The sequence below is a fragment of the Dreissena polymorpha genome, chromosome 4 (assembly GCF_020536995.1).
Source record: "Dreissena polymorpha isolate Duluth1 chromosome 4, UMN_Dpol_1.0, whole genome shotgun sequence".
Taxonomy (NCBI): Eukaryota; Metazoa; Mollusca; class Bivalvia; order Myida; family Dreissenidae; genus Dreissena; species Dreissena polymorpha.
In genome coordinates, this window is record NC_068358.1 from 58,167,944 (window position 1) to 58,186,728 (window position 18,785).

General features: G+C 36.5%; 4 protein-coding genes across 6 annotated transcripts in view; all 4 read left to right on the top strand.

Annotated features, from left to right (window-relative positions):
- Positions 1-870: 870 nt before the first annotated feature.
- On the top strand, positions 871-13,915 carry LOC127875928 (heat shock 70 kDa protein 12A-like). Of its 2 annotated transcripts, none has more exons than XM_052420684.1 (7): positions 871-917; positions 9,089-9,230; positions 9,956-10,150; positions 10,372-10,590; positions 11,690-11,840; positions 12,159-12,270; positions 12,362-13,915. In XM_052420684.1, exons 1-7 carry the CDS (start codon positions 886-888, stop codon positions 13,311-13,313), a joined length of 1,803 nt encoding a protein of 600 aa, XP_052276644.1. In that variant the 5' UTR covers positions 871-885; the 3' UTR covers positions 13,314-13,915. The 2 variants fall into 2 exon arrangements, with proteins under 2 accessions (XP_052276644.1, XP_052276645.1); XM_052420685.1 differs by lacking the exon at positions 871-917 and adding an exon at positions 8,955-8,983.
- Positions 1,383-5,319, top strand: LOC127875932 (heat shock 70 kDa protein 12B-like). The gene is made up of 6 exons (XM_052420690.1): positions 1,383-1,567; positions 3,432-3,626; positions 3,758-3,976; positions 4,470-4,620; positions 4,856-4,967; positions 5,085-5,319. The coding sequence occupies exons 1-6, from the start codon at positions 1,457-1,459 to the stop codon at positions 5,317-5,319; spliced, it is 1,023 nt and encodes a 340-aa protein (XP_052276650.1). The 5' UTR covers positions 1,383-1,456.
- LOC127875933 (heat shock 70 kDa protein 12A-like) lies at positions 5,454-6,537 on the top strand. The gene has a single exon (XM_052420691.1). It carries the CDS (start codon positions 5,454-5,456, stop codon positions 6,030-6,032), a length of 579 nt encoding a protein of 192 aa, XP_052276651.1. The 3' UTR covers positions 6,033-6,537.
- A 1,792-nt stretch (positions 13,916-15,707) lies between the features above and the next one.
- Positions 15,708-18,785, top strand: part of LOC127875929 (heat shock 70 kDa protein 12A-like) — a 110,419-nt gene continuing 107,341 nt past the window's right edge. For both annotated transcript variants that reach the window (XM_052420687.1, XM_052420686.1), the window contains exons 1-5: positions 15,708-15,952; positions 17,173-17,367; positions 17,678-17,896; positions 18,140-18,290; positions 18,585-18,696. In XM_052420687.1, coding sequence (XP_052276647.1) covers positions 15,842-15,952; positions 17,173-17,367; positions 17,678-17,896; positions 18,140-18,290; positions 18,585-18,696 — 788 coding nt within the window. In that variant the 5' untranslated portion in view covers positions 15,708-15,841. The remainder of the gene's footprint in view (positions 15,953-17,172; positions 17,368-17,677; positions 17,897-18,139; positions 18,291-18,584; positions 18,697-18,785) is intronic.

Genomic DNA, 18,785 nt, shown 5'->3' on the forward strand with positions numbered 1-18,785 from the left:
TGTCATTGATGACAATCAATATACTGTATCGGACTTTAATGCAAAAAGACAATAAAGTCGATGGTGGTACGAAACAACAAGTGATAGCTATATTTTATTTTGCATTGGACACTATTAATATATATTACATTATTAACATACTTGTTTATTTTTTGTAATAACACTTTCTTCCTTGTTTATTTGTTTTCTGAAATTACATAAAAGAAAAATGTATGTATTATATTTGAGATTCATAGAGCGTTGTTGGTATGTAATTCTGTGATAATACCTATATCATATTCATTGAGGTAGGAAACCGCACTTTTAGGAAAACGGTGGCACGCTAACTTGGGAAATCTTCTATATTCAGATCCGGATTGGCAGTCCATCCTGGGGTCCGACAACAGTAGCACGGAACTCCACAAGCTTTAATACGTTATCGTATGCGTTCGTTTTGCAGACTTAAATAAATGAAAACGTGCATTTTGCAAGTTGGGATTACCCATATCTTATAAATTGTTACACACCAAGTGGTACCTTATTGAAATCATAACACTCACGATTGATTATAAATCAATACAATTTTGATTGTAAACCTCTATTAACGTAGATTTGAATATGGACCAAGATGAGTCATGTCATCGATGTAAATGTTAAAATCAACCATATGTTTATACATAAGACAACGTTTTTGCATGAATACATAATTCCCGCATATCAGTTACAAGTTTCTGCCACACCTGAGACTGCATAATGAAAGGTCCAGAAATGCGACCCATCACTTCTTTCTAAATAAACTTTCCAGAGACTCACGAAGGTAGACAGAATTTTAAAGCAGAGCTATATTTTTCAGCGATGTATTTTGTTTTTGGAAAGATATTTAATTCTGGTGTGTTTTTAGGTGCGATGAGAAACCGGAGTACTCGGAGGAAGGCGCTGTAGGTACCACCTTAAGTATTCAACACGCGATACACAATTCCGTGGCTTATCACAGTTTATGATTTTTTTCTACATTTGTCATTGAAATCAAACGCACTGAAGTGTAAACGCGTGTAACAGCCAATAGTGTACTTGTCCACCTAGCCACAGACATACTTATCTTTATAATCTATATTTTAGTACCTAAATTACTTCTTATTAAGGGAGTACTAAAACAATAGTGGAACAATATATGTAGAAATGGTGTTATATAATAATAGCCGATTCAACATTCCTATTTACAATTATACCGTGGACATTTTTCAGTCTGGCGATCATTTTCTTTATGGTATTAGTTTACGCGATTGATGACGTTGTGCTTTATAAATGTTAAACAAAGAGCATACGTAAGTTTTAATCAGGTGTTCCATTATCGATTTTGTGATACGATTAGCAGAATTTAATTCAAGTAAATAACTTCCTCTTTCGATTTAGAAAGAGGAGTGATTTGGGACATCAATTTTGAGATTCTATCAGATTAAGTCCACAAACGAGAATCATGTCAACCCTTAGGAAAGATTTTTTGGTTGTCGCTGCCATAGACTTTGGAACGGCATATTCTGGCTTTGCATTTTCGTCGATTCAAGAATTCAAGTCAGAGCCGCTGAAGGTATGCTATGCTACGAATATTTGTTTTCTTATACACGTTTGTTGTGTGTTAAATATTTAAAACGCATTCATGTAAAACAATAACAGTACTTATTCGACTATCTTTCATAACTACCCAATCGTATATGGTCTTTCGTTATTTTGTGACATGTTTATTTTGGGATATGTGCCATCCTAGCTTGTGATAAATATTTGTTTCTATTTTGAGCTTTGCCTTTTTCTTGTATTTGCCATGTGTAGTGTTTACGTAATGCATCTTGTTTTAGTTTGTTCGAGCCATTTCGTCCGTATGAAATTTGTTCGGTTTTGTTTGAGCCACATCTTCAATTATATATATTGGATATGATTTTTTGTCTGGTTAGAGCTTGGTAATCAGTCTTGTTTGAGATTTGCCATCCATCCTATTTAAGCTTTGTCATCCTTTGTGGTTCAGCTTGATTGTTCGTATTGCGTAAGTATTATTGTTGTTTTAGGTTTATCATCCGTCTTTCGAGGGTTTTGTCTTATTTATGTATTTGGTCCTGCTTTATCTATCTGTCTGTCTGTCTGTCTGTCTGTCTGTCTGTCTGTCTGTCTGTCTGTCTGTCTGTCTGTCTGGCTGGCTGGCTGGCTGGCTGGCTGGCTGGCTGGCTGGCTGGCTGGCTGGCTGGCTGGCTGGCTGGCTGGCTGGCTGGCTGGCTGGCTGGCTGGCTGGCTGGCTGGCTGGCTGGCTGGCTGGCTGGCTGGCTGGCTGGCTGGCTGGCTGGCTGGCTGGCTGGCTGGCTGGCTGGCTGGCTGGCTGGCTGGCTGGCTGGCTGGCTGGCTGGCTGGCTGGCTGGCTGGCTGGCTGGCTGGCTGGCTGGCTGGCTGGCTGGCTGGCTGGCTGGCTGGCTGGCTGGCTGGCTGGCTGGCTGGCTGGCTGGCTGGCTGGCTGGCTGGCTGGCTGGCTGGCTGGCTGGCTGGCTGGCTGGCTGGCTGGCTGGCTGGCTGGCTGGCTGGCTGGCTGGCTGGCTGGCTGGCTGGCTGGCTGGCTGGCTGGCTGGCTGGCTGGCTGGCTGGCTGGCTGGCTGGCTGGCTGGCTGGCTGGCTGGCTGGCTGGCTGGCTGGCTGGCTGGCTGGCTGGCTGGCTGGCTGGCTGGCTGGCTGGCTGGCTGGCTGGCTGGCTGGCTGGCTGCTGGCTGGCTGGCTGGCTGGCTGCTGGCCTGGCTGCTGCTGCTGGCTGGCTGGCTGGCTGCGGCTGGCTGGCTTGGCTGGCTGGCTGGCTGGCCTGGCTGGCTGGCTGGCTGGCTGGCTGGCTGGCTGGCTGGCTGGCTGGCTGGCTGGCTGGCTGGCTGGCTGGCTGCTGGCTGGCTGCTGGCTGGCTGGCTGGCTGCTGGCTGGCTTGGCTGGCTGGCTGGCTGGCTGGCCTGGCTGGCTGGCTGGCTGGCCTGGCTGGCTGGCTGGCTGGCTGGCTGGCCTGGCTGGCTGGCTGGCTGGCTGGCTGGCTGGCTGGCTGGCTGGCTGGCTGGCTGGCTGGCTGGCTGGCTGGCTGGCTGGCTGGCAGGCCGGCCGGCAGGCCGGCCGGCCGGCCGGCCGTCCGTCCGTCCGTCCGTCTGTCTGTCCGTCCGTCCGTCTGTCCGTCTGTCTGTCCGTCCGTCTATCATCATTTATTGTTGAATATAGTCGTCCACTTGTTTCAGCAAAAGGGCTGTGTATTATATAAGCAATAGATAATTCTCTGTTATATGTGTCGTTCCGATGATTTGTTCGTCTCATTTCGGCGGAGATGTGTTCACCGGTGTGGGTCACAATATTGTTCGTCACATCACCTGGTCAATTAGCTGTATATAAATATGAACACCGTGAAATTTGAGCTGCATTAATACTTAAGAAACTTTATTCATTAGATATCAGCGAATACTTGGATTGGTGGAAGTTTGATGTCCCAGAAGACTTCAACGTGTGTCCTGTGTGATAAAGACAAGACTTTTAAAAAGTTTGGTTTTGATGCCGAAGATGCGTATGCGGACTTGGCGATGGACGACAAACACAAAGATTACTACTACTTCAGACGTTTTAAAATGGAGCTTTTCAACAAACTGGTAAGGTGATAAAACTAAGCATCTCATTGTTCTTTCACATGACATGATTGTTTATAAATACACATGTATTTAGTTTATCATTTTTAATACTTCGTATCCCAAACAAGTCATCGATTTGCTTCCACGTTTAGAAACTCAAGCGACGATTCATGCTTGAAGACGTTTTGGGTAAGAAGATGCTGGCAATGGACGTGTTTTCGGCATGTATTAAGTTCTTGAAGGATGACTGCTTGGGTAAAATTCGGTTACAGCTTCCCGAAATACGTGACACTGATATCCGCTGGGTTCTAACAATGCCAGCGATCTGGAACGACGTTTCGAAACAGTTCATGCGAGAATCCGCTGCTAAGGTACATTGTTTCCAATATTAACAAAGTGAACCATATGTGGTAGAAACAGGAAAAAAACCTACTATAGCATGTTATCCTTTCGAAATGGAATGGCAATGAACCAATTTTGCCAAACCGTGAGATGCAAAACAGATGCGCTATACGAGAGACACAAATGCACAACAAACGCACACAAAACGGAATCAACACCGAAGCATTTGGGTTTGAAACCGATATGTTTAACTCCAAAGCTCACATCTTGCCATTATCAATTCACTTAGATGACACATTTCCACAAAAGAGAACTCGAAAAACATGCAATTTATGGTTTAAAACGGGTTTCAGGAGCTCTTCACATCAATCAAACACATGAACCGAACTAGGATCAATCGCAAGGAATAAATAATACATATTCTCAAACGAACTTAAGATATAATATGACAGTAGCCTGAGAATCTTAATGAACATAAAACGAAGTCACAACTGTCTTCAGATAGCGATATTTTTATTTCAGGCTGGCATACCCAACGAGAGTCTCCTGATCGCCCTAGAACCGGAGGCTGCATCGCTATGCTGTCGTCATTCGCCAATGACGTCATTGAAAGGTTCACAGAAGTTTATGCCATTTCAGCCGGGAACAAAGTACCTTATATTTGACGCGGGTGGTATGTAATAACGTGTTTCTACTTGATTTAAACATGACATGCTCATTGTAAAGGAAACATTAATGGAACGAAAGCATTAAGGCTAAGAATCGATGAACAAGAGTAATTGTCAATTGTGTGATGAACAACTTGTTTGCTTTACATTATTACTATAAATAATGCACACACAAACGTCGTGGATAATACAATGCTTTGTTTTATTCTTTTTATTGAAGATTTTATTTTCAATTTCAAGGTGGTACCATAGATATAACCGTACACGAGGTGATGCCAGGAGGAGGCCTTAAAGAGTTGTATGCAGCTAACGGAGGAGACTGGGGTGGGACGTTCGTTGACAGAGCCTTTAGGTTTGTTTGCAATGACGCCCAGTAACAATGATCTGCCATTGATTTCATTTGCGTGTCATTTACTGTTGGTAGTATACTGCAACAAAAAGATACGAGCGAAACATGTTCTTTTTTCAGAAATCTTCTTGCGGAAATTGTTGGAAATGACATTATGACTGGAATTGAAACTTCAAAAACGTCTGATTACATAGATATATTTCGTGATTTTGAGGTTATCAAAAGAAAATTTGCCGTTTCCATGTCAGATAGAGTAACATTCAAAGTACCGGCTGCATTGAACGAAATTTTCAAAGCAAAGTATGGAAAGGATATCAAAGATCACCTTCCCTGGCGAAGTATAAAGACAAAATAACATGGCTAACGGACAAGATTCGAATAGAAGCTGACGTAGCCAAAGGTCTTTTCAAAGATGCTTGAGACCAAGCATCAAAACATCTAGCTTCATTATTTCTGAAGGATGAAGTCAAAGGTGTTGACACGGTACTGATGGTTGGCGGATTTTCTGAGTCACCGATGCTTCAAAAGAGAATTCAGGAGTCAGTGCCGCAAGACAAGAAATTTATCATACCAAAGGAGCCGGGTCTAGCTGTACTGAAAGGCGCCGTTATATTTGGTCACAATCCGTTGGTCATCGAAGCGCGGCGAGCACGGTATACATATGGAGTTGGCACATCGGTGATTTTTGAAGAAGGCACGCATCCGGACTCAAGACGTATAACGAGCGTCGACGGTGAAGACTACTGTACTGACATTTTCGACGAGCACGTAACAATCGGACAAGAGCTGGTTTTCGGAAAAACAAACATGGACCGAGAATATTCTCCTTTAAACAAAGATCAGGAACGAATGACTTTTGCGTTTTACGCGTCTACTGATCCCAACCCAGCTTTTGTCACAGACGCAAACTGCACAGAAATTGGTCAGTTCACGGTAGACCTGGCTGATTCTGATGATGACCGAGCATTTAGTGTCACAATGGTATTTGGTGACACGGAGCTCCATGCCGAGGCTGTTGAGATGGCAACTGGTATGAAGACAAAGTGCGTTCTTTACTTTTTGGGATAAAGCACAAATTAGATATTTAAGCAGAAAGATGATATCGGAATGTAATAATGAACATCGTGGCTTTCATTCGGGTTTACGTTGAATATATTTGTTGCCAATTTATAATGGTTATTTTGCCTATTTTATGCTGACAGCAGTTTTTATTTTTATTTTTATAATTATATTATTTTTACACTTAAATTGACGTTTTAATGCGAACATATGTATTTTGTTCTGTTATTGCAGTACTGAACATATTATATTTCTATTTTATTATTGCAGTGTGTATTGTTTCTATTGTTATTAGAGCAGTGTTTATATTAAAGTGTCTTTTTAAAACTCTTCGGTAGAAACAAGAACTCTACAACACACAAGTCCAATAACCAGGTGGCTAAAAGATTATGCAATATTGTTTTAAACGTCAAGATAAAATACCAACCATAATCATTTGTATGAGCGTGCAAATTAAGTTGTGAAACAGAAATGTACTTTTATATGAAGCTTTCTTAATAAAAAGTTAGTGTTTCTCTATATTACGATGGCACGTAAAGCCTTTAGGCGTACCTGTTATATATATATATATATATAGGTCATTTCTTGCGGCACAAGATTTATAAGCGACTTTTAAAATATAAACAAAATAAGATAAAATAAGATATTACACTGAAAGTTCAATTATTTTATTCACATTTATTTCTTTCATAAATCTCGTGGTATTTAATGAACACGTTTATTACATATTTGTAGGTAAATTTTATCTTGTAACTTCGCCATGTGCTTGGTTTAGTTGATTGTATTTCTAAATACTGATATCACTGAAATTAATAAAAATCAAAGCGCGGAAGGCACTGAATTTGTTCGCTATTGCATAATCTTAGAAGCAACTCAGTTTTCAAACTTATGTTATAGCTTTTTATATCGCAAGTTTGAAATGAACACAACCCATTCAAATGTTAAAGAGTGTGTCTTAAAGCACAGGTCGAGTTGGTGTGACTGTTTATCCTCATATTTATGTTATAGAGATAACTTAGACAAAATAACAACAAAATGTCTTTTCACAACTTGTCGCTGCACTGGCAACCATCTTCAGAATTGTGGTTGTCTTGCTAAAGAATAACAAGCCTATAATCATGTACATGTTGTGATATGTGTATCTTATACTTTATCTATTTTGTTTACATTATTGAGAAACAATTTTGCCCACATGACAGACTTTAAATGCAGCATTAAGCCCCGTTTTCCCTGAAAGCAGCCAATATGTACAGATTTCAATGATAAACTTACCTTTACTGTCATCGCACAAGCTGTTTTAAACACTAGACTGGCCAATACGTCCACAAGCTCTTAAACCTATTTTTTTACATAATTACAGGCTGTCGTCTAATGCAGTGTACCAGTTAAGTATAAACAAAAACGCTTTAAGCATTATTTTTGTCGTCTGCTAAATTTGACTGGAGTTATCCACACAGGCAGTCATGGGTTACGTGCCTTCCGTAGCTAAGGCATACTGATTTGCAAAATTGCGTCTGCATTAATTGTGAGCTTCGCTCACATATAAAAATGTTTTGGTATTAAACAGCATTGTATTAAATTCTCAAGCAAAACACATTAAAACTTGAGCTACGCTGGTCGAAAGACCATAAGACTCATTTTCGCATGACGCGGCTATGAAAGTGTGATTCAAATGTTTGGAAAAACTGCATGTTAATAAAATATTAACATACGATATATTGCGATGATGGAGGACAAAGCATAATTTGTATCTACTTATACTAATGTAGATCTATGGTTTGCCCATTATAACACACATTAAATGCCGTAAATATGCGACTAACAAGTAAAAAAAACAACAACAAAATAACTTTTGTTTTCAATTAATTTATTTAGAAACAAAATTTCAAACTTTATTTTAAAAAACAGCAAGACTACCTTTTTAAAAGATAATTCTTGATATATTTTATTGTTTTTTATAATCGGTTTTAGCGATAATGAATCATTTTTTATGTTGTCTATCGTATCCCTGTACTAATTGTTGAACTCATGTTCAACGATTTATAAACTGAGAACCGTGAATATAAACAAGCGTAACCTATTGCGTTGTTATCACCCGTGCAATTGGACTCTCCTTTGTTTATCGACAGGCGCATCTATTAATAGCCTCAAATTACGAATGAACTTAGCAAAAATACTACGTCATGAAGACGTAGCAGAAAGTGGACTATTTTATTCATTCATAAACAATCTCTTCCGCGACAGGTATAATACAATCACTGTTTATTGATTCTTTTCTATATAAGCTCCGTTCGAAACTATTACATTTAACACGATATTCGTATAATGTTTCCATTTGTGAATGAATATAGTTGGAGAACTCAAACCTCTTTCATAAATTATACAACTCTTTCTCGCGCGGATACGGCATGTGTAAAGCGTAGTTAGGCTCCTCGTAGATAAGCCGAAGCGAATTGAAATTTTGCGTCTGCATTATTTGCGAGCTAACGCTCACAAATAAAAATCAATAATAACGTGCATTTTTACATAGTTTTCTTCATTAAATGCCAGTTTTAATATATGGAACAGACCTTCTTTTGGAGATCTTTTACGTCCGCATGCGTCCCGTTGTTTTATACCTGCTTAAACGAAAGATACAGACAACACATAGTGTATACAATTATTCAATGCACTGATGATACATTATAACGATACATATTTTTTCTTCAAGATCAGTACAGTTAATTGCTCTAAACTTTGCAATATTTGTTAAGTACCATTTATTTTGTTAATTTATGTTTTGCTTGTAGCAAAATATGTTTAGGAAGTTATCTTATTTTGTATGTGTACATTTAGTATGAATCCCGAATACAATGGCATTATGAAGTTATATTATTTTATGTAGATAATGAAGTTATAGTATTTTATTCATTTAGTTTGAATCCCGAATTAAACAAAAATCTCGAAATGTATTGTTATCTGTAAGTTCAATGTCGATCAAACTTTCGATTTCAAATCGGGATACGAATAGTTGACAAACAATAAAGATTAATATAATTTTACTTCCTCTTTCGATTTACAAACAGAAAGACGAAAGGAAACAGTTTTGTGCGAGAAATGTCAACTCTTAACCAAAACTTTTTGCTCGTCGCTGCAATCGACTTTGGCACGGCGTATTCAGGTTACGCATTTTCCTCAAAAGAGGATTTCAAGACTGACCCTTTGAAGGTATGCTGCTCGCATGTTTTTAACAAACCTGAACATTAAAATATTTATGTTCATTAAATGTTACATGATTACATAAGTAAAAGAAATAGGAAACACAATGATTTTTTTAATGTATAACTCTTATTGTACTAAACAGTAATAACATTCGAGTTTTTTTTTATAATATTTTAAGTATTGCAGTGTGAACGGAAAAAAATAAAAGCAAAGTAGTTTGAGTAAGATTTTATTTTCAAACCTATTGATTTAAGCTCGATCGCCTAAGGATAATTGGAACGCCACCGAGTCCATAGAACCAGTATTTAGTATATTTTGAGGAAATTTAAAGAACGCTCTCACTGTGAAGATCGAACCCGCGACCTCCCGCTTGTTAGGTGGTCAGCGTATCCATAACGCCACAGCAACCTGATTATATTTGACAATATTTTAGATTATGTAGTGTAAGGGAGGTAACCATGGAATTCAAACATAGCAATACGTTTATCGTTCTTTATTTCATCAGTTTATTTACAACCGAGTAAATATAATAGCATGGATTGCAGTGAAAATTGAATAGTTTAGATAAACACCTTTTGATTTTAAGCGATTTTTGCAAATTTTGAAATTTAGGTTGTCTTTTTCCAACACTAACAATCCAAGCTATGGTGATAAATACATGGTACATTGTTATTAAGGGGATCGATCTTCTTAATGGCCATCATTGGAACATTTCTTTTGAACTCTTTTAGATATCAGCAAATACGTGGATTGGTGGCACACTGATGTCCTTAAAGACCTCTACATGCGTCTTGTTTGATAAAGAAAAGAAGTTTTACAAATTTGGTTATGATGCGGAAGATGCTTATGCGAATTTGGCGCTGGACGACAAACACAATGACTACTACTACTTCAGACGCTTTAAAATGGAGCTTTTCAACAAGCTGGTAGGATTAGGATTGACAATTTTCGACTTGCATTTCTCGATTTATTTACGTTGGCATTCGTGACAAATTATTTTTGCGCAAAGCGTTTCAATCAGTTCATTTAGTTTTAATGCACACACTTATTTAAAGTGGGTCAGTTTTTTGCTTCTTACTGAACGCAAATTGTATGTACCGGTATATATTCCCGGTCCCGGTATGTCTTAATTTTATGCGCATTGCAGAAACTTAAACGACGATTCATGCTAGAAGATGTAATGGGAAAAAAGATGTTGGCAATGGATGTGTTTTCCGCGTGCATTAAGTTCCTAAAGGACGATCTAATGACGAAGGTTTGTCTGCAACTGCCCGACGCTGATGAAACTGATATTCGCTGGGTTCTCACCGTCCCTGCGATCTGGAACGACGTTTCGAAACAGTTCATGCGAGAAGCCGCTGAGAAGGTACGTCATGTTACACTGCCGTCTGTCTTGATTGACAAGTTGAGTTAGTTTTTCAAACAAAACCATAGCAATTTGGAATTAAGTGTGTTAAATACAATTTTTATCCAGTCTTGGAAAACGTGAATGGCATTTCATGACTTTTTATAGCAATTTTTGCCAGACGCGATTAATTAAATACGACCTTTTTGTAAGAACTACGTGTGTTTACAAATAAAGAGACACATGTTTATTAAGTGTGACCGACACTTATCCAGATTCTTTTAACGAGACGTTTGATCAAACTTGAACACAACTTTAATTACATTAATACTTTAATATCCATGTCATCATTGTTAATCGCTTTATTCCATAAAGGCTTAACTTTTATTACCTTAAAGGGATCTTTTCACGCTTTGGTAAATTGACAAAATTGAAAAAAGTTGCTTCAGATTCGCAAATTTTCGTTTTAGTTATGATATTTGTGAGGAAACAGTAATACTGAACATTTACCATGGTCTAATAGAGCCATTATATGCATCTTTTGACGATTTTTAAACCTAAAAATTATAAAGCGTTGCAACGCGAAACGATTGAATAATTTGGAGAGTTCTGTTTTTGTCGTTAAATTTTGTGAAACTACGAAGATTGATTATATAAGGTATAAAATACGTTCAACATGTGTACTCGGCGGAATAGCTCAGTAGGCTAAAGCGTTTTTACTTCAGGACACTGGCAGGACTCCAGGGGTCACTGGTTCGAAACCTGGTCCGGGCAATGTTCTTTTCCTTTTTTTAATTTTATTCTTGATTTTTTACTGGAGCTTTTACGATCCAATGTTTACATTTATCGATATAAAGCATTTAATGAATAAGTTAAAAAATGCCAAAATCTGTGAAAAGGCCCCTTTAATGTAGTTAACATAATATTAATGTAGTAAAGATATATAATATACAATCATCTAAGGGCGATGCCTAGTTATTTTCGTTTAATTTGGCATTGTAAATATGGATGTTTTGTCTGCAAAATACCATATTGTGCTGTTTTATACGAGTTTCCAATTTCAAACAATACCGTTAAACGACTTCATCATTTGTTATGCGAATTGTTCCTATAAATACAGGCTGGTATAGCCAATGAGAGCCTTCTAATGGCTCTGGAACCAGAGGCTGCTTCGCTATGCTGCCGTTATTCATCGATGACGTCATTGAAAGGTTCACAGAAGTTTATGCCATTTCAGCCGGGAACAAAATACTTGATTTTCGATGCGGGCGGTGAGTGTATGAAATAACATTTTACGTTTAATAAAAGTTAAAGAACACACGCGATTATATTTTTAGAAACGTAATTAATTATACATTTATTAAATTGCAAACAAAGCTTAATACTATATGTTTGCAACATCGCAATGGCCAATCGTAGCTGAAAAATATGTTATAATTTATTAAAATCCTTTAGTATCAAAGCAAAATACATTGCTTACATGAAAGCAGCATTGGTTGCGCCCATTACATGTTGACATAATTCTAAATTAACGCAATCTTATCTAGGTAAAATCGTATTACCGGTATCATAAATTTGTCAATTTCAAGGCGGCACCGTTGATATAACTGTACATGAGGTGTTGCAAGGAGGAGGTCTAAAGGAGTTGTACGCAGCAAATGGCGGTGACTGGGGTGGAACATACGTCGACAGAGCCTTCAGGTATAAAAAAACGTATACTGTGGCATACTTTTTACTTTTTATGAGTGTGGCATTTCATTAAAGGTTGACTTTGCTCATGTTATGTTTGCAGGGTTCTTCTTGCTGACATCGTTGGCAATGACATAATTACAGAGTTAGAAACAACTCACACGTCTGACTACATCGATATTTTTAGGGAATTTGAGACAATGAAAAGAAAATTCTCCGTGTCCATGGCTGACAAAATAACATTTAAAGTCCCAATTGCTTTAAATGACCTGTTTAAAGCTAAACACGGCAAAGATATAAAAGAACATTTGCGTTCTTTGCCGAAGTTCCAGGACAAAATAACATGGATCAGCGACAAGCTGCGAATGGATGCCGAGGTTGCAAAAGGTTTATTTAAAGAGGCATGTACAAGCGCTGCGTCGCACCTGGAAGCTTTGTTTATGAGAGCTGAAGTGAAGGACGTGGACACGGTTTTGATGGTTGGGGGCTTCTCTGAATCGCCGATGCTTCAGAAATACGTGCAAGACGCCGTTCCTTCAAGCAAAAAATTCATCATACCAAACGAAGCAGGATTAGCAGTTCTTAAAGGCGCTGTAATATTCGGACACAGTCCTTTGGTCATCAAAGAGCGCCGCTCGAGATATACGTATGGAGTACGGTCATCAATTCCATTTCAAGTTGGGAAACACCCAGAATCGAAGAAGTTCAGAAGTGACGACGGCAATGACTACTGTTCGGACATTTTTGATGTCCATGTTAAGATTGGGCAAGAATTGGTTGTAGGAGATACAAACGTTGTGGAAAAATATACACCAGTCAAGACAAAGCAACAACAGATGACGTTCAGGTTCTACGCTTCAACGGATCGTGACCCAACTTTCACTACGGACGGAAATTGCACCGACATTGGTCAGCTGACCGTTGATCTTGCTGGCTCAGGCACAGATCGCTCTGTCAGTGTTAAGATGATTTTTGGAGACACGGAATTGCACGTGGAAGCTGTTGAAACCGCGACCGGCAAACGGTCAGAATGTTCCCTTAATTTTCTCGTATAAATTGATCACTGACACTAAATTTGTCAGAAACATGTTCTTGCATGTGCACGCGCATGAAACTGTTTGTTATGTTATATTTAAACTGCTATGTCAGTAGCAACTTTTAGATTATGTAACGTGTATTCAATGATCGTTAGCGTACTCAGTATATCTTGATAATTTGAATGCCATTTATATTTTTTCAATAATTCAATTGGTCAGACAAAACAAATTACCCGTTCTTGCATATGATAATATAATGTTATGCAATATATGCAGGTGTTTTTAATCCGATCGACATTAAAATGATTATTGATATGTTACTTTATGGTTAAACAGTCCTTTTAGTAAAATATTTAAGCTTGCTATTTCCTAAAAATAGAATTATCAGTCAAATTTACAACCATGGGTCTCGCCTGACTGTATTTTCGACTTTTTGTATTTGTTTTATTTTATCAATAAATATTTTATTTCATAAAATTAATAAACTTATGTTTTTGATTGCATAGACATATTTTTTTAATCAAAATATAAAAAAGATACACAGATGATTTACGATTGCGTGTTTATTAATGTGTAAACTTGTTTCAATTGTTTTTCAAATACAATTGTGTCAATTTTTCCATTCATGTTATTTTGTTTGTATCATATTTGTTTATATACACTTCATGGTTTAAAAAAGACTATATAAAACTCACATATCGCGAGTACATAAAACGCAAATCTACCAGAACTCTCATCGTTTCTGGGAGTATAAGACCGGTACTTAGAATTTTAAGTCTGCAGTGATCATTTTACTATAGCTAAGCTCTATTGAAATTATAAGGTTTGATTATTTCAATATGGCTTGGTTCCAACTTTTTTGGGACAGTTTTATTATAATGTTGTAGCAATTGGTGCATAACTTCATCGTAAGTTAAAAATTTGATTTATTAAACAATAGAAAACAAATGACTTTTAAAACAAAAAATATATACATAAACTACAGCAATACAAAAATCAAAGCGTTACTTTAGAAGTGAGCGATATCTTTCTGATCCTATGCCGTTATATTAATGACACGAAATTCAATCAAATTTTGCGCATTTAATAAATTCTGAGTAAAAACTATAAAATAACAATAGATGTTTAAGATCGTTTTATCATTTATTTTTAGGTGAAATACTCATACTCGTGTCAATATGTTTTATATGAACACTTGTGCAATAATTCTTTTTGTCTTTCACTGAAATCAAGAAATAGCCCCTTAACGATTAGTTTGATTCATTTTTCACTGTAAATGACCAATTGCGCTTCAATTTGACAAATGACACAGGCAATGCCAAATACGGTGTCGGTGCAAAACATATTTTTAGGGGGTTGGCCGATTTTGGGCACAAACATTTGCACCTGTCCTTGATTTATTCACAAAACACATAAGTGTAAATAGAATCGCATAACCCTAAAACCAATATTGCGAATAGTCGTACAGCAATTGGTAATCAAACAGATTTTGGTATTGTTCGCCTATGGACTTTCACTTGAATTCGTCAATAAAAAAAGTGAAAAATATATTAATGCCAATATTATTCATTTTGTTTCCTTGCAATCAGGTAGAGTGCAGTTTGCTTGAACATATTGAATGGTGTATGACGTAGAAGAACAAACTTGCTTCCTGTTTGATTATATATCATATATAAGGAAAAAATTGTTAAACCAACTAAGCAAGCAAGCAGATGAAAAGTCGAACAAATAAAATGAAACAAGTTAAAAATATATTACGTACGCAGAGAAAAGCGGATGATAGTCATATAATTTATTAATTATTTAAGTTCTGAAATGCTAAGAACAATCAAAGAAAGTAACTCCAACAAATTCCATGGTATTTAAAGAAAATCTACATTATGATTACTTTTAAATATGTTATTACCTTGAGTATTAAAAAGATACTTCCATGTACATGTCTATTTAACTTTTTGGTTTTGTGAATGAAATCAGCAATTTATCACATGTTATAATGAACATGGGGAAAAGAGTTAAAACAGTAGAGCCGCTTATTTTAAACGATACATCTGATTGATTTTCATTATATTTATTTTAAAAGTTTGATTTACATTATATTTATTGTAAAAGTTTACTCATATTATTGTGTACCTACACACTGTCATTTACTTTCGTTGTTTTGATTAAGGGAAAGAAATGCAACTTGATTTATTTATATATATATATATATATATATATATATATATATATATATATATATATATATATATATATATATATATATATATATATATATATTTATTTATATATTTATATATATATTTATATATTAATGCGTGTTACTCAAATAAACATGTAAATGACTATCTAGATAACTGAATGATAAATACTGTGGTTATGAAACGTATACTGATTGAAACGATTCCTCGTATACCGAAACTACAAAACACCGGATCGTTATCCTTTATTACTTCCTCTTTCGATTTAAAATAAAGAAATATTAAAGGCGTTCAGAAGGAAGCATTTTGTATTTTTATGAATAATAAGTCATTCAAGAGAGAAATATAATGTCGAAATTAAAGGACGATTTTCTTCTTGTCGCCGCAATTGACTTTGGCACAGCATTTTCCGGATATGCTTTTTCTACAAAAGAAGATTTTAAGGCAAACCCACTCCAGGTAGGTATTTACTTTTAACCAATGTCTCTCATATATTATTATCTAAACAAGTATTTATTCGGGTAAAATGCAAAAGCTATTTTGCATAAGTCACCGCGTTAATTACAACACAGGGTTGATGAACACAATGCCGATCAATTTATAAGAAAAAAGGTTGAGAACGAAACCTGGACATGTTTAAACATGTTGGATACATTTGCTACCTTCAATATGTGTATACATGCTATTCTGTTATACTCAATCATGACAATATTAAACATTTCTTATTATGTACAAATTGGTATGCCAAATGTTTAAGTAACAAATCATGATTCGATGTAAGGAATATGTATAGAACGTTGTGTTATGTAACCTTTTGGTCAGATTTCACTGCAACCGACAGTTTCTTACAGATTTCACGTATGTTTTTGATTTATTTTAGTTGTGCGTCACAATGATCACTTTTCCATCATATACTTGTGGTTGGTTACTAACATGCAGAACTTGCTTGGGATTCTATTCACGGCAAGGCGAATCAATGCCTTTGTAACTAAAAAACACAAAATCGTTCAGACAAACAACTTCAGTTTGTAATGATGTGTTGCTCTGCAATAATATGTGTAGGCAGCGTACATGCAGATCAAGCATAGTATTGCATTTTGGACCACCTGAGTCAAGTTTCAGGTCGCTGTCACTAAAACAGAAATACTGTTGCCGCTAAAGAACTTTAATTAGGACAGAAGTATTGCGCTTATTGTTCGCATGACGTTTTGTATCATCCATATGGTCGCGTTCCTTGAATTATCATTTTGGAACAGTCAAAATGTTTTCCATTATTGTCGTTGTTACTTGTTTCCGTACAAGATTTACTTTTCGAAAATGTTAATGACAATGAAATGATATTTACTGATTAATTGCAGTTAAAGGCATCGTCGACTAATTCTTGTATTGAATAAGTGAATGGGTTAACTTGCTCCAACTTGATTCTAACATTGTTTTTGAAAAAAAGCAGACTACGCACTTTAGTGGCTATATATATATTTATTTCAGTCTGTTAACACTTCGCAAACAGACATAAGTGATTCATTTTAATTCTAACTTAAATTATTTGACATCGCATGCAAGTGGAGATCATAGAGAACTATGTAGTGCCATACAATTGGAAGCGCATTTATTTTGAAGTAAACAATTGAAACCCCTATTTCAGAATCCACTTCAATATATTATGTGTTTTCTAATAGATTCATTCAAACACATGGATTGGAGGTACATTAATGTCACTGAAGACCTCTACGTGTATCATGTTCGACAAAGACAAGAAGTTCTACAAATTCGGTTTCGAGGCAGAAGATGCTTACAGCGAACTTGCCGAAGACGACAAACACAAAGACTATTATTATTTTCGACGCTTCAAAATGGAGCTATTTAACCGCTTGGTAAAATATTCTTAATTCTCCATCCAATCAATTGATATTAATAAAGGTTCACCAAAGCGTAAAAGGAAACTAATGCATTTTTAGTCAACAATGATGAATGGGAAGACTATGTTCATGAACTTTTATTGTACGGCTGTGATCATAAAAAACATATATCATTGTTTTACGTTTAGGACATTAGTAATTTCAAATGAAGTTTCAATAATTAGACCAACACGTTAAAAAGTTTTAGGAAATTCAATAATATACACATACCTTATATATTCACCAATGCAAGTCCTCAACATGACTTTACTTTGCCCTTTTATAGAAACTGAAACGTCGATTTATGCTTGATGATGTGATGGGCAAGAAAATGCCTGCGATTGACGTCTTTTCCGCGTGTATAAAGTACTTGAAAGACCATCTCTTAGACCAGGTTCGTAAACCGATACCTGACGCCAGGGAAAACGATATTCGCTGGGTTCTGACAGTGCCGGCAATATGGAATGATGTAGCCAAGCAATTCATGCGTGAAGCAGCTGAAAAGGTATTGTTCTTTTGTTACATTTGTACATTAATGTAATGAGCATTAAGTTAATACGTTAAAATGTGTGTGCTTCGCTTTTTATTGTAGTCATACTACATTTTTACTTGTTTTCTGAACATAATTGCATATTCAATGTAATGAACAATATAACATTTGATATAATTTGAGTACAAAGCGTTGCTTCTGTAAAATAATGCATTTGCTAAATCGTATGTATAATTGTACTGTAAATGATTATTGTAGGCTGGTATGACAGATGAAAACCTATTAATCGCTTTGGAGCCAGAGGCGGCGTCATTATGCTGCAGGCATTTACCGATGTCAGCGCTGAAAGGAAGCCAGACATTCATGCCCTTTCAACCGAACACAAAATACCTCGTTTTTGACGCCGGTGGTACGTATTTTCTAGTAATAATAAGACGATTTATAATAATAATAATGAACCTGGTCATATTCTTCAAAATATTGTTTATAATTCAATGTTCACTTCTTACTGAGGACATATAAATACTGGAGTAAACGTGCCAATTGGCAAAATTCAGTTTCCATAAAGTAAATTGTTTGTCCGTGCAGGAATTTTTCATGGAAATGCAAAAGTCCTTTGTCATATCGTTGATTCCATTATTCAAAATGTGATATCCGTAAATAATACGGAAATAATTTCCATCATTATGTATGTTTCACACAGGCGGTACGGTTGATATTACTGTTCATGAAGTGACGTCTAGTGGTGGGTTAAAGGAAATGTATGCAGCCACTGGCGGAGACTGGGGTGGGACGTACGTTGATAAAGCCTTTAGGTACAAACGTTTATTCACTGTTGATGTACTTTGTGGCGATGATTATTCCTAAAGAATTTAACTGAATTGTAATGGTTTGCGTTGTCATC

Excerpts from the sequence above, each read along its gene's own strand:
- LOC127875933 (XM_052420691.1), top strand. The coding sequence starts at position 5,454 with ATGGTTGGCGGATTTTCTGAGTCACCGATGCTTCAAAAGAGAATTCAG.
- LOC127875928 (XM_052420684.1), top strand. The coding sequence starts at position 886 with ATGAGAAACCGGAGTACTCGGAGGAAGGCGCT. Across the intron at positions 11,841-12,158 it reads CTTGATTTTCGATGCGGGCG|GCGGCACCGTTGATATAACT; the intron begins GTGAGTGTATGA and ends GTCAATTTCAAG. Across the intron at positions 12,271-12,361 it reads TACGTCGACAGAGCCTTCAG|GGTTCTTCTTGCTGACATCG; the intron begins GTATAAAAAAAC and ends TTATGTTTGCAG.
- LOC127875932 (XM_052420690.1), top strand. The coding sequence starts at position 1,457 with ATGTCAACCCTTAGGAAAGATTTTTTGGTTGTCGCTGCCATAGACTTT. Across the intron at positions 3,977-4,469 it reads TGCGAGAATCCGCTGCTAAG|GCTGGCATACCCAACGAGAG; the intron begins GTACATTGTTTC and ends TTTTTATTTCAG. Across the intron at positions 4,968-5,084 it reads TTCGTTGACAGAGCCTTTAG|AAATCTTCTTGCGGAAATTG; the intron begins GTTTGTTTGCAA and ends TTCTTTTTTCAG.